This window comes from Pleurodeles waltl, chromosome 4_2, assembly GCF_031143425.1.
Source record: "Pleurodeles waltl isolate 20211129_DDA chromosome 4_2, aPleWal1.hap1.20221129, whole genome shotgun sequence".
NCBI lineage: Eukaryota > Metazoa > Chordata > Amphibia > Caudata > Salamandridae > Pleurodeles > Pleurodeles waltl.
The window spans coordinates 555552569-555567888 of record NC_090443.1 but is presented as its reverse complement, the minus strand read 5'-3'; the positions used below and the strand labels follow the sequence as shown (position 1 = coordinate 555567888).

General features: G+C 41.3%; 1 protein-coding gene across 3 annotated transcripts in view; it reads left to right on the top strand.

Annotated features, from left to right (window-relative positions):
- Nucleotides 1-15320, top strand: part of SOAT1 (sterol O-acyltransferase 1) — a 154819-nt gene that overhangs the window by 76705 nt on the left and 62794 nt on the right. For all 3 annotated transcript variants that reach the window (XM_069232104.1, XM_069232102.1, XM_069232103.1), the window contains 2 exons: nucleotides 11462-11610; nucleotides 14181-14240. In XM_069232104.1, coding sequence (XP_069088205.1) covers nucleotides 11462-11610; nucleotides 14181-14240 — 209 coding nt within the window. The remainder of the gene's footprint in view (nucleotides 1-11461; nucleotides 11611-14180; nucleotides 14241-15320) is intronic.

The following is a 15320-nucleotide window of genomic DNA, read 5'->3' as shown; positions in this document are numbered from 1 at the left end:
ATCAATATCTATTTAACGAATTCCCAGTTATACCGACAATTTATTTTCTACCTAAAATACAGAAAACATTAAAAAATCCACCAGGAAGACCTATTATGTTGAGTTGTGGAGGGTATATGAAAATGTCATCTTACATTGATTACTATCTGGCACCCATGGTTTCAACATTAATTTCCTATATTAAGGATACTGGTGATTTTTTTTTAAAGAATATTGACAGACCTTGCGTGGCAAGAAGAATATTTGTTGGTAACAGCAGATGTTGTATCTTTATACACATCCATTAAACATGAAGTGGGTCTAAAAGCCATGGAGTACTTACTCAAACAGCACAATATCCAAGAATTGAAACATTCAAAGATATTACTATCAATGATTGAGATGTGTCTTACTAATAATATTTTTATGTTTAATCATGAGTTGTTTCTACAAATATAAGGTACAGCTATGGGAGTTTTCGTTTCTCCAAGCTACGCCAATCTCACCATGGGTTGGTGGGTGAAGGAGGTGGCATAGAGAGAGGAAAACAATATGTATATGAAAAAAGTAATACTTTGGTTGAGATTTATTGACTATCAGTTAGAAAGGCACGGATTGTGAGTTTCAAGAATTCTTTAGGATTTTAAACAATAATGATATTGGTTTAAAATGTACTTGTCAAACAAACAAAAATAAGAGAGAATTTTTGGACATCAAGGTTTATGTCCACAATGAGACCTTAAACACAACCATGTGTCAAAAACCTACTTCAACAAATAGTCTTTTACATGGCAGGAGTTTCCATCCACAGAGTTTACTTAAAAGTATACCTTCTGGAGAGTTCCTGAGAATTAGAAGAAATTGCTCAGAAGACTCAGTAATGTTAAAACAGTTTGAGGACGTAAAAAAATAGATTTGAAGCAAGAGGATATCCCCAACTTCATATTAAAATGGGGATAAGAGCACAAAAAATACAAAGAGAGCAAACATTGATAAGTAAAGGACAAAAGAGCATTAAGAGTCAGGAAGATCAAGAAATAAGAATGATAATGACCTATAATAAAGAACATGATTGAGATTTCAAGATTTCAAGGATCTTGAAAAAACATTGGAATTTGTTAGGAAATGATTCAGAGATTGGGTCCTTAATAGGAACTGGACCTAAAATTACTTTTAGAAAAGCACCATTGATTAAGGATCAGCTTGTGAGAAGTCAGTTTTTTGAAGCAACACCTCAAACATGGTTGAATAAAGAAAGTGAGTTTTTTTTTTTTTAAGTGTCTGAAATGTAAGGCATGCCAAATTGGTGAAAACGGGAAGGACGCAAAAGACACCATGGGGCACACATTTAAGATCAACCAAAGAATCATATGTGAAACAACTTATGTAGTATATGTGGATGTGGCATGAAATATGTAGGGAGTACAACTTGTAAGTTAAAGAAAAGAATATGGAACACAGAGCAGTGAACAATAAAGATTTGAGCTATGCAATGGTAAAACATCATAATCAATGTCATCAAAAAAGTTGGCAGACAATGCAGTACTTTGGAGTAGCTCATGTCCCCTATAATGAAAGAGGAGGTGATAGAACACTGAAATTACGTCGTCTGGCATCTAAATACGTAATAAAACTAAGGACCAAGATCCTGTTTGGCCTGAATGCCGATGAAGAACTCTCTGTACATTTATGAAGAAACAAATAGATATAAAAGTACAAAGAAATATGTAAACTAATCCAATAAAGTATACAGACATCTATGAATATTTGTAAATTGTCAAGAAACTTTGTTTTATATACTATTTGCCTCTTTGGAAAGTCATGCAATTTCAGTTGATTTTAGCATATACTAATATGTTTGTGAGCGATTTTGTCTCTTATTCCCACAATTTTCTTCATTGTCTGCATAAAAAAGATTTAATAGAAAGATTTCTCCTTAGATAAAGTGACATAGTGATATGGTATCATTTATATTAGGATAAAAGTTGTAAATTCATGGAATAGAAAATTCAGGATAATAAGACAATATTAGAGATATGAGGTAATTGTCGTAATATCTCTTCACCTGTTGCTAGAAAATTAACACAATGCAGACTATCGTAAGTTTGTTTTTTCCCCAGCACTGCTTGCAGCTCCGTTTGCTGGGATTCTCTTATGTACATAGCCTGTCTTCAGCAGCACCAAGACCTCTGTTACATCAGTTTGATAAACCTCTGTTCCGTGCTCAGTGTTCAAGGTGTGTGGAAGTGCCCATGCATTTGGTTACTTTGTATTTAGTGTCTTGACATAACATCTAATTCCGAAATCTATCTTTCTCTTTGCATGACCTTATTCGGTAAGTTAAGACGCCTTACTGAAACATCCGTTCTCTGTCCCCAAGTTTTGTGTCTGGTAATCATCTTGCTTTGTGCATTGTCAACAGAATGTTTTCAGTTGCACTACCCCCTTCTGACAGCAACTGCCACCCACCCCAGCATCTCCTAAATGGTTGAGGTAAACACCTTGTCCAACTTCCTCTGCACATAGAATGGCCCTTGATGTAACTTCATCTCTGGTCCTCCAAGTGTGACGCCAGACCACAAAACCTACCCACAACATCCTTTCTATTGGGCGTTGTTTGGTGTTTGAAGTCACTTTGTTGGGATGGTTCCAGTGCCTCTAAATTGACTCTTTTCTGCAAGGACCCATAAGTTATGCTGCAGAGTATGGAAGTGCCTCACCAACCATACCATCAAGTCCCGCTAATGGTATGCCTAAAGTGCCCGAGTCGTTTTATCTGCCTTAGACATTCCAGATGCAGGCACTTGCCCACCATCTGGTGAGCGTCACTGGAAAATCCAACAAGCAAGCCTGACACCAACACTATCTTCCTGCCCCCTTTTCAGGAGATCAGGGGTGAACTCTCACTCATCTAAAACTTGCAGGATAAAGTCACAGATCTGCTGCATACACGTTAGACAATGGTGAGCTAACAATTCTCCTGGTTTGCACCTCGTTATGTCTCAAGTCTTGACCTTCTTTAGAGATTAAAATGCCATTAATTAGAGACTTGTTAAAACTGCATAGATGCTGTTAAGTTTCAAGTTTAAACACGACTTTCACATGTTATTTTCAGTTATTCCTTTGCATTTCCCTTTATAGGCCTGGTGCTAGTTAACGATCCTCCGCCCCTCTTGACTAAAGTAACTCCCAGTTTCGCATGCCTGAACTCAGAACGAAAATCTGTGGCAATCCTTCTCATTGGATTGCTGCCTGCGGCAAAAGCAAGGCCACTGGAATTATTCGGTTTGGGAGGACCAAATTATGTAGTACATTTGACTAAATTGTGTGTTAACAAAAGGTAAAATATGCAGCACGTTTTGTGTTAGTATCCCCTCATTATGTTGCCAGTTTAACACATTAGCACTTTCTGCGCAAAGTTTGCACCTCATTAGGAAGGCGTTGACACCCAACTGCAGAAATAAGCAACAGAAAGAAGACAGTCAACTTTTGTGAAGGCCTTACAAGGTGCAATAACACCTGTTGCTTCATTTTTAGTAACTTTTGATCTGTTTGAGCTGGAAACAATTTTTTTTTTGTAAAATCTGTAGATTATGCATCAGATGAATGAATGTGGCAAATCTATAATTATGCGTAAAACGCAGCAGCCACACAATCCCATAATTCCTGTGGCCTTGGCCAAATGGGACCAATTGCACGGCCTTGGGTTCCTTGATGATGATGATGATGAACTAGATAAAGAACTGTTGCTGTAGGTCAAGATAATACAGATATTAGCATGTGGATTTCTATTAAATATCCTATGTATTGATGTTAAAAGAAGATTCCCACTTTTCAAATTGACCTCAGTGGGTGCATTTTTCAGCAGCAAGGCCAAAAATGTTTGTGCCAAAATTACATTAAAGTCGTTCTCTGTGCCAAAGAGTCTAGTGTTGAGCATACCGGAGCCAAAATGTAGCCATTTCACATCTTGACTGTTTCAACAAATAGCTAGTGCTTTTTAATTAAATATTTGTAGTTCGAATCTGGTCTGCTAGACAGGACAATAATTCTTAGAGTATTTTACAGAACTGTACAGAGAGACATTGGGTCATAAACCAACTTCTTAAGGGAACAGCAGGTATATAGTATTATTGCGACAAGTACAGAATAGCTATACTCAAGGCAGTCAGGCTATTTTAATAAGAGGAATGCCGCGGGACCTGGCCCACCCAAGTGCTTAATTATAAGCACTTGTTTTTTTCACGCAAATTCTAGAATTCAAAACTCCCATAGGAATTAACATGGAGAAAACACTTTTTCTGACTCCACCCAACCCTTTTTTTTTTTTTTTTTTTTTCTCCTCCCTGGCCCCCGCTTGACGGATACCCTGATTCTTTCCCTGTGCAAAAGAATTTCTGGCACACTTGTTTTTTTGGGAAAATTTTGTGAAGATCTGTCAAACTGTGGCAAAGATACAGGCAAGCCAGTATGTAATGGTATATATATTTAGAGAAAAAATAAATCAAGGGATGGCGATCTGCCAAAAGACTATTTTATCGAAGCATTAGAGCAACGTTGTCTCATTCCCAAAGAGAAAAACATGAACTGACAGTGGTGACTGAGTGTGAACACTTGATTCTCCTCCAGGGATATCAGCCAAAGGAACCACAATTGTCACATTATTTTGTATTATTTACATCTGGTTCCCTTTTGTATATTTAGATAGAGCAACATGACACTGAATTCACATGGAGTGTTGACAAACTACAGTGCGTTGATATACATCGAAGCCAGCTTGGATTTACAAAGTAAAGAATGAGCAGTGACATGAGATTTGTTGCCAAATCTCACTAAACGATAGAAGTTTAATCAAACATGAAAAATATTCCATGTAGCAGTGCTTCCCAACCAAACATTTTAGAACCACGGGCCTATTTTTCAAACGGCAGTCTTTCACAACCCACCTAGCTTTAATGAACATGAGGGATGATTATTATTATTATTATTATTTTTTTAATGTTATCTATTATGCAGCTAAAGCACCATGCCGTAGGCACAGTGTCATTTGCAGATAGCACAGTTCCCATTGAAATTACAACTAAATTCACACTGACATATGATAATGTGTGGAAATCGGGTTTCAATGAATATCATTTGTATATCAAGTGTCTACGTTTGTGTTGATCCTATTAAAATCTGTTTCGATCACGCTTCAGATTTAGAAAAAATGTGCTTCATTTTCCCTTTTGTACCTACTGAATGTGTAGCAGTTATATACAGATATTTACATTTTTTTATGTTTCAAAAAATGACATCCTACAGCCTTTTCTTGTGCACTCCCTGTGCCCCACAGGATTGCCACATAATTTACTTTCTCTGACTGCAAAATGAGGAGTTTGTAAACACCAATCCCAATTAAAAAAAATAAAATAAAAAAATAAGCATCAATTTGGCAGAAGACATAGCCTGACATTTGACATCTGTCTTTTCAGCTCACGACCCACACTTGATAGCAGTTGAGCTGCTATATCAGACTCTGTTTCTATTGCAGTGCTTTAACTGCTGTTCGTTGTGGGATTTCTTTGTGTAGGCTATTGTATCTTGGAAGCAGTAGTTACCACTGGTGGGCTAAGGGGGGAATCCCCTCCAACTAAGGGACTAGGGAATTATATTCATGCCCATATTAATCAGTGCCTTGTTGAAAAGGTTCATAAAGTTAAATGACATGTAGAGGAAGGAACGTATACACAGGTTAAACAGAGTGATGGAAATACGATTGTGTTTAAGTGATTATACACATTCATTCATGTTGTTATAATTGCAGTAGCTAACTCATTTCAAGAAGTTGGAGTGTTCCATGAATGCCAACTTTCTAGAGGCAGATGGAAAAGCCGTGCTACCCTACCCTGTTAGTGTTTTTTCGGCCTTTGTTACGTTTTTGCCAATGGGCTTGACAGTCTGCGAGTTCATTACATATGCGCCGTCATTCTGTGATGATCAAAAGTAGAGCCTACCCTCTTTACCTCAAACTATAGTAGATTGTGGCTGATGCGCTAACTTACCAGGTTATGGTTTGACTGTTCACTGGGTTAGCTGATGAGTAGTCATGGGGCAAAAGGCCTTTTAGCTGCATGCCCAGTGAGGAGTCTTCCTACTAATCTTCCCATGTAAAATCAGCACAGTCCTCTTTAACTGACATCTTGTTTCCTTAGGTTATGAGATGTGTGTCTAATAGGCAATTGACCATGAAACCATGTGGAGAATGGCATGCGTCCATAGGTGACATAGAGTGCTCTACACAAGATTGTGCTTTCCCTACATTTTGTTTTCATCTTCTGTGGGAGTGACATCCTGTGTGTCTGTGTGTAGGCTGGTGGGATGGAGACAATCAACATCCAGCCTGTGCCTAACAAGTTTTCCCTCCACTACACTGAAATCCACCCTTTCCATTTCTTGTGTGGTGCTGAGCATAAGTTTGCAGAGTGCACTCTCGGGTACTCCTATGTAGTCTGCATCACCAAGGTTCCTGTCTGCAGGTGGAGTCAACCAGGTCAGAGGCAATAAGAAGTTAAGTCCCACCCTCTTCTTCAGACAACTCTACTCTGTGCTAAAAGGGAAGATTGGCCGCAGAGGATTCTGAGTGCACAGAACCAGTGCACCAAAGGTAGTCCAGCGCCTTTGCCCATAGCCTCCTGCATCTGGGGTGTTTTTAAGGTTATAATAGTTTTGCAAAGTATGTTGCTTGAAGGCTAAACCCTGTGAAAGGTCCACAGCCTTGGGTTTTGGGGGATTTGTGTGCTAATTGTGAGGTATCTTCTGACGTGCATGTAGAACCTGCTGCACTTAGCCAGAATGAATATACACCATGTTCAACCTTCAACCAAGGTTTAAAGTAGGTCCTTAAAACACTGAAAAATTTTGTCATGAGGAAGATAGTTAATTTTATTTATATCCGTGTAGGACATCTGGTCGTAAAAAAAAACTTAATTATCATTGAAGGCTGGGATGTTTCGGTTATGACCAACAACTATGCAACAGTAACTGCTCTCATGATCATTCATACACTGCACAGGATCTCCCACACACAGTGTCACGGATTGCATCAAAGGTTTGACCAGAAATGAAAGGGGATAACAAGAAAAACAAGGCCACATAGTTGTGTGTGTACACCATTTCTAATGCTATTTGTACATGTTGTTGAAGTTCAGTGTCTTATCTCTTTATAGTTGGTAGCCCCAGACTTCCTCCACGACATTATGCCCTCTTTGGCTGTATATGCTCCTTTTCCAAAGAGAACACTTCCCTTCAGGCAGTTTTCTAACTCTACTAGAAGATTCTTTTGGTACAGAGGCATGCAATAACCAAGTGGTTAGGCACAATACAATACAAACTAAATGCTGATTATTCAGGTCCTGTTGCTACATCAAGCCAAATGTAAGCGTGAATGGTCTGTTATTCAGGACAAGGCGCAATAATTTACTAGACGCCTAAACTCTTTATTAAAATTCCCCCCCCAACCCCCTCAAGTAAAGTACGGTCCCAGAACATGTTTTAGATCTGCTGCAGATTTGACATCTGGGACAGACAGGGCTGCTTTAAAACTTCCATTCATAGGGCTCTGTGACTCTATATTGAGGTCGATATTATCAACCTACAGTAATAGTGGACCCACAGTATTGATGCGCTGCTACATTGCGAGGTAAGTATAGATTTACTGTTAGTTCCACATACACTTATCTCTCAAAGTAAGTATGGGTGGAGTTAAGAACATTAATGATATACTTACATTAAAGTACAGTAGTAAGTTAATAAGGATGCAGTATCCCATACACTATAGTTGTAAGAATGTAGTATAACAGGCGCAGACTGCAACTTATTTTACAAACAAAATACATTACAAACTACAGTACGTCAGCCTTTTTAAAAGTGCCTCTGGGTTCTGGAAGCATTAACAAACCATGTGTAATTTTGGTTTGTCAGTAAGACATTTCACAAGATCTCTTCAGTAGCATTGTATGTGGGAGTGTCCAAGAGCACCTCAGAAGCCTACAAATGTACCTGTTAAGGAATCTGCAAAATACATTTTCTCTATTTCAGTTCTCCAAAAACCTACAAGCTAGAAGCTCCATCCTGTATTAACCTCTTGTTACTGGTTAACTGTAATTTCAAAATGACGTTGGGCAAAACGTTGACAAATTTAGAACATATACACATCTCTTGTATTAGAACACAAAATACCTATAATCTTTGCCAACCAAGGAATGCCATACAGGGCTTAGCGCATTAAAATTCTATTATCAGTGTTGGACATAGCCCCTCTTAGGGGATCTCCCTGAAATATTTTGCTTGTTCCTTCCGGTCTTTTGCTAACTGTTGTTGCGTGGCCTTAGAACTGTGGGCACCTTCCCATTGTACTGCAGTGGGAAAGTGCGCACGCCCTTCCTACAGATGTTAGGAGGGGGCACTTATGTGATTGGTTCAGGTGCTGTACCCCAAAGTGCCCTGTAAAAAGGTACACCACATACGTGGTGCAGGTACAGCCCTGGCTACTATTGGGATGTTGCACTGAGTGTGGCAACATTAGAATAGCCTGTTAAGTATGTCTGGCCTGCCAATGCAGGCCTGTGGAGGTGCAGTTGCACTTGGGCTTAGGTTAGGACTGCTAACTTCGTAGCCAACCTGACGGGACCGTCCGCTACCCCTAGAGCACCCCCAACACCTCCCTGAATGGCAGAGCAGGTTGTAGAAGGAAGGCTGGGCAGGTACACATGGGTTTCCCATGCCCAGTAGTAAAGAACCCCCACATAGGTTTTCCCTACATAGGGGGTCAGCTGTTCCCATAGGTGTTTGCTGATTCCCCACCAAGTGGCCTTAGGGCCTTGGGGACTTTCCCACTGTTAAAACAGTGTGAAAGTGGGTGCGCTTTCCTACAAATAGGAGGAAGTGGCACTGGCCAATGTGTGTGCGCGTGTGTTCACTGGTGCTCCAAACATGCTGAATCTGTCATAGCAGGCCTGTGTGTGCACACTACCGCCTATGGTGTTTTTAAACACGTCAAGCCTGCCCATGCAGGCTTTTATGTGCGCAAGGGAACGTATGCCCAGAGAGTGACGAATACACATGTGTTTTCACTACATATACAAGAGTTGCTCCACCCATAGGTTAACATAGGGCAAGTGTTACAATTACTCCTAGCTGCAAGGGTGCATTGCAGTGGAGCAGCTTCATAATGTTTACTATTATTTCTATGATAAAGGTGGTTTTGTCAATAATCATTGAGAAGTGCCATTTCTAGAAAATGGGCATTTCTCTGCCTTAAACGCTTTGTGTGCATTTTAATTTGACTCGAGTCCACACTGGAGGATGGGGGAGCACATCTGTGGATTCCGCAGCAACAGCTATAAAACTTGGGCACACAACTGGAATGAAGACCTCTGCCACTTGTGGGCCTGGCTGGATAGATTGGGGGGGAGAGGTTTTGACACTTGGCCTCGCGGAACCAGATAATGGCCCCACTAAAGACTGAGATATACATTCCACAGCCCCATGGCAGACAGGACTGAAATTTAGGAGAGGCATCTGTGGTTCAAAGGGGAACTCTCTGAAGTTCAAGAGGTTTCAAAGGGACACTACAGTATAACTACTGGTGCCACACTGCAGCAAACGAGGGATACACTTGCAGAGACGCGGGACCGGAGTTACCGGACGGAGTCGTGCACACTGCCAGAGCATTTTGTTGTGCACCAGGAGTAAATACTGCCCTGGGAAGAGACCGCACACTCTTCCTAAATCGTGGCTGGCCAGGATGTATTGCCTGCTGCTCTGTGGCACCCCAAAGTGTGCTCTCCAAGAGCTTTTTGGCTTGCCTCCTGTTCTTTGGTAGAGGTATTGGGGACCTCAAAGACCTCCCACGAGAGACCTACTCCTTCTACCCATGATATCTGGAGAGTGGTGCCCTCTTACGTGCCCATATCGTCTGCAGGTTCCCATTTGGTAGCAGCAGTGTGAGCTTGGAACCAAGTATTGTGCCTGAAGAACAGATTGCCTGTTGCGGAGCCTGCAAAGTACTGCCCGCATTCAAGGAGTGTGACCCTTCATCATGGAGCCACGTCACGCATAGGCATCTTGGTCAGCGGATTCACCGGTTGCAGGACCCTGCGTTACCTGCTTTGGTGATCTAGCCACATTTCTCTTGTGCGACACGCCAACTGCATGCTCATAGCGTGCGGTGTCCGATTCACAGGTTGCCGTCCATGGAGGTGGGGGTGTACTCATAGCAGTGCTGCATTCTACTTTGTGGGGCTCTTCTGAACTTGCCCCTCCTTGTGTGTGACTGGAGTCATTGCACACCAGATGTGCCTCATTCCAGGCTGGAAGGCACGATGCGGAGACCTGTGTCTGAACTTCTTATGTGGTGGCTAAACCTCCATTTGTCGACTGTTGGCTGATCAGCCTATTATCTTCTCTTCTACCCCTCTTCCCCACCCCTCTCACCCCCTCAACCCCCACCTTTCCCCCAGGATCCTGAATAAGTGTGACTCCGGCCGCGATCAGCCTAATATCTGGGGAAAGATGTCTTCCATCTCCATCCTGTGGGGGCAGGGTAGAAAGGATTGGGTTGAAGTGTAAAGGGAGGTTTGTGCCCACAGGGTCTGCGAGTACAGTGACAGCTGACCTGCCAGATACATTGTTTCCTTGCCATATGATTATCACAGTTGACATTGGTTTTTACCTATGCGGCCTAGGCCCTGGAGCAATTTAAAAGTGCTGAAGTTACCTGTGTCTACACATTGCTGCTAACGTTTTGTACTGGAGTGCACCCTATAACTGTAATACTGAATTGGGATAATTGCTGGGGTGGGTCTAGCGCTGACAGCGGTTTGCACCGTATGATGGTGCTGGGAGGGAATGTAGGATTTTTCTCACGTGTACATATTGCGAATATTGTCTTTAACACAGTTGGGCCTAGTACTGCTAGTGATATTTCTGAATGTGATTTATGCCCAGATTTACATGCTGTTCATGTTGTGTTAATTAAGGTGTATGTTGAGTACAAATCTGTACATATACCAAAAATGAAGTCTCTTTTGTGGTGCTCTGTATTTGTCGTGCAAGTGTGCTGTGCCAATGCTTTACACATTGCCCCTGTGATAAGCCTGGCTGCTCAGTGCCAATCTACCGAAAGGTGAGCACAGATCACACAGTGAGTGCAATCACCCACCCCTGACGGGAGTGGTAGGTTCTACCTGGCTAGGGCCTTACCTCAGCCAACCAGAGCGTGCCGCCTCAGTCTGTGCCATTACTGTCCTTTTGATGTTTCTTTTGATACTATATTGAACAACTAGCATTTTAGTAAAGTGTGTCCTTCGTACCATCTTGTCCTTGGTTTTGGAATAAAGTTCACACAGTGCCTTTGTGGGGAGCAGCATCCTGCCTATCTGCCTTGCTGCCTTTGATAAGCTACATGTGACTCTGTATTTTTTTATTTTATTTCTCATAGCTTATGAAGTCTGATCTAATGAGAGAAGTGGACACCCACTTCAGTGAGTTTGTGGATAACTTGATTGAGGAGTCAACATTGTTGGAGTCTGCGTCATCTGCATCAAACGTCACCCCTGGTATTTTTGAGAAGGATTCCCTCAAACGCAGGTAATGAGGTACATTCTCTTGTTTCCCACTTTCCTCTTGATTCCTTCTTTCTTTCAGAAATATTGCTATTGTTCCATTTATTTTCTTCCTACGTTCATTTAACTGCCCTCTCCTGTGCTTGTACCACTTTTTGGTCCACTTGAGTAACATTGTTTCTGCCCCTGCTATCCGCAATTCCCCCTTGTCTATATATTCCCTCCGGTTTTCCCTTTCTGTCCTTTTTCATTCTCTCTTGCCTTTTCAGTCTTGGCCTTCACATGCTATCTTTTCACTTCATCTTTCTCTTCTTTAACACATATATATTCACTGCCCTTTGAACTTAACCGAGCCTTGATAACATATTTGAGTCTAGCATTCGTATGAATAGTTTTAAAATGACCCTGAATCTGTCTATAGTGAGGACCTGGGATGTGCAGACATCGGAGTTTGGAACAAAGCTTAGTACACCGCAGTGAGTAGGAGAGTAACTTGATGTGACTAGTTTAAGAGCCTTTTCTGTGGTGATCTGTTGCCTGTGCCCTGAGACCCTTTTGCTGCAGATAAGGCTTGGGCTAAAGGTGCACAAGGCTCGTCTTCATAGTGAATCCACAGTCCTGGCTTTCCTCTCTTCCATTGAGTTTCTGTATCTCTGAAAGCCAGTTGACACCTCCCAAGTTCTTCACAATGCATAACTGAAGGGGATTTTGTGTGTTAGCGCCAGGCTAATTTTTGTGTTGAATTGCAGGAGAAACTGTCACATAAGTGCTGTCTTCTCAGCATTGCATGTAAACTTAGACTTTCCCTGCCTTTGTTTAAAGGATGTTCACGTGCTATTGGAGCTGCCTCTTGAGCACAGTGATGGTGTAATGCTCCGTTGTAACCCCCTGGGAAAGGGGAGGCCCTGATAACTTGGTGAAAACAAGTATGGAGATTTGCAGTTCCACCTGTAATTTACAGGCAGTGACAGCATGCAGTCAGTGGGGCACATGCTCTACTTTCTGTTCATGATTTTTAGGTTTGGCTTTATGAACTTGGAATAGCTGTTCTTGTGACTGAGGTAGTCAAGTATGTGTCATCCTTAATAAATGAAGTTTTCTCTGAATAATTCATGTTTTATTAGTATGGTTGCTGGTAGAAACTAAGGTCTTGAGTGCATAACAATACCACAGCCTGACTATGGTAAAAAGTCATGCATTTAAGAGCTGTCCTCCATCCGTCATATCACATTAAGTTATTACATTTTAAAAATGATCTGCTAGACCAAGGGGTAAACCCATCCTGTGGCACTGTTCATTTGAAGCAATAATCAAGGCTAATAAAAACGGGTAGTAGTTCAACAGTGTGAAATATTTCTAAAGCTTATTCTCTTTAGTGACAAAACATATTTATTGTTTTAAAAACCTTACAAGTAGTCCAATTAAATGAAATGTTTAGTGTAGAAAATAACAGGGTTTCAGATCTTTCCATACACCACAAGCACTATGATTTCAGTCTGGGCATTACTTAAGTTTTAGTTAAATGAGTGCATACTTAAAATTACCACATTGGATTAAAACACATCCTAACAGAAATTGAAAGCAAAGAGCTTGATCCAATACAAGATGTTTGGAAAAAGATTGTGCCAATTTTACCATTTGATCAGGATATACCCCGTCCTTGTTTAAAAAATGTGGACATGTGATTCACCACAGCGTAGTCTTCAGCTTTTGTTTCAGTATAGATACATCTGTTTGTGTGTTAAACAAATGTGTAGCATTTCATGTTGCCTCAAAAGGTGTGAAGAGTATCCAGCGCATAAAATGCAGTTTGCATTATTGTTAGCAGTGTAGTGCTCCCCTGGAATTTGCATTTCGTTTTACCCTTTTCCTTACTCTCATCCCTGCACTTCTCTTAATTTAGCACTTGTTATCCTCTACACTTAACTTTATCATATTGCCCTATTTCTTGTCCCCTCATATTCCATATTTTCTCACTTCTCTTTCTCCTTGAACTTCTTATTTTCTTTCTCTGGTAGCCCTCTTTTTACTCTTCTATGGTCCAGATTCAAGTCTCTTCCTGCTTCCTTTCTTAAACACGTTTACCTCCTTTACCCTGTTGCTTCATGACATCCACTTCACTGTTTTCTCCTTCCTCCACTTCCTTTGTCCATTCCCTCTGCTTTCTCCATCTCTAAGCCTGCACCTTCTGTTTCACTGATGCTTTTCCTTTTTTGACTAGGTTCACTCTTAACTGTAGTGCCTTTTTTTTCCTTTTCCTTGTCATTTACAGCTTGTGCCCATTTATTCCTTTTGCCATCCTGAGGATTCCTCATTTTTCCCTTGTACTATATTTTCCAACCTCCACCCCCTTTTCCCTCTCATTTAATGTGGCTTATTTTAATTCCTTTTGTATGCCAAATCCTCCTTTTTTTTTTTTTTCCTGTTGTGGCTCCTCCTTTCTCGTTTGTTCTTCCTCCGTTACTTATCAGCCCTTCTCAGTTAGCTCCAACGCCACTATCCTTTCCTCTCCAATCTCTTGTTCAATTCTAACACTATCACATCTTTACTCTTCTGAACCCAGTTTTTCTAATTGAATCAATTATTTTTCCCCAGAGGCACAAGAGCACCAATTGAGCATGAGAAGCTCTTCATATCAAGGCGATCTTTGCTTGAGTGAGTATTAAAGTTTCTATCTAACAGTGATCTTTGCCTCTGTGTGGTTGAGCACTTTAGGTCTCCAAATTTTTTGGTCTCTACTGTTGTGTTTATGGAGGAAGGAGTGAATATTATAGTCTTATAGCCCACTGCCAAGGGTAAATAATGGTTGTTAAAGGTCCTGAACCCGAGCTATAGGGCCCAGCAGCAGACGAGGGCTTATAACGAGGGTGAGAGCCTTAAACTGGTGCGCCCATTGTGCAACATGGAGAAAGAACATTGACAAAGCCAATAGATCTCATATAGACTAGACTTATTGGCTTAGCCAATACTTGTTTTTAAGCTGGGGCTAGGAGCAGTGCAGCCTGTGGGCTGCCGTCTCCCCTGCCCTCTGCCCCTGCTCCTCAGGGGATTGTCAACGGGAGACGGAAATGGGGAATCAGGAGTGCTAAATTAACTGCCTAATCTGCATTTATTGCACATCACTGGGGCCCCATTTGTAATTTTCAAGGCACGGAAAGCGTTGAGATAGCAGATGTATTGAATGGGAGAGGATGCAGGGTTATCATCAGAGCCGCTGTCTTGGGAACCAGGCTCAAGTCTCTGCATCGGCTCAACATCTTGTGACACTGGGCAAATCACTTCCTGTGCCCGTGCCTTAAAAAACATGATTGATACCTTCTGAAATCTGTAACTGGTGCTTATGTAAAGAGCTGCAATACCTGCCAGCCAAGTTTTTGATATACAAGACTGCAAAAAAATAAAAAAATGTGCACTGTTAAATTGAAAAATCAGCTCTTCATGACCACTTGACCTGTGCTCAAGGAAAGAGCTACATTACCTGCAGGCGAGTTTGCGCTATTCAAGTCTGCAAAAATAAAATAAAAAATCCAAGCAAGGACGAGCTAGCAACATGAAAGAAAAATAGCACCTCAATCATGTCAGGAGCAGAGGACGGGCATGAATTAACTTAAATCAATCTGTGCTTGGTCCCTGCTCCACAGAAATGATCAGAAATTACTTTTCTGCTGACCCCGCCGATTACGGAGGCTGCAAAGAAGAGTGACATGTTAAAAACAAATGGTAAAACAGTGGGTG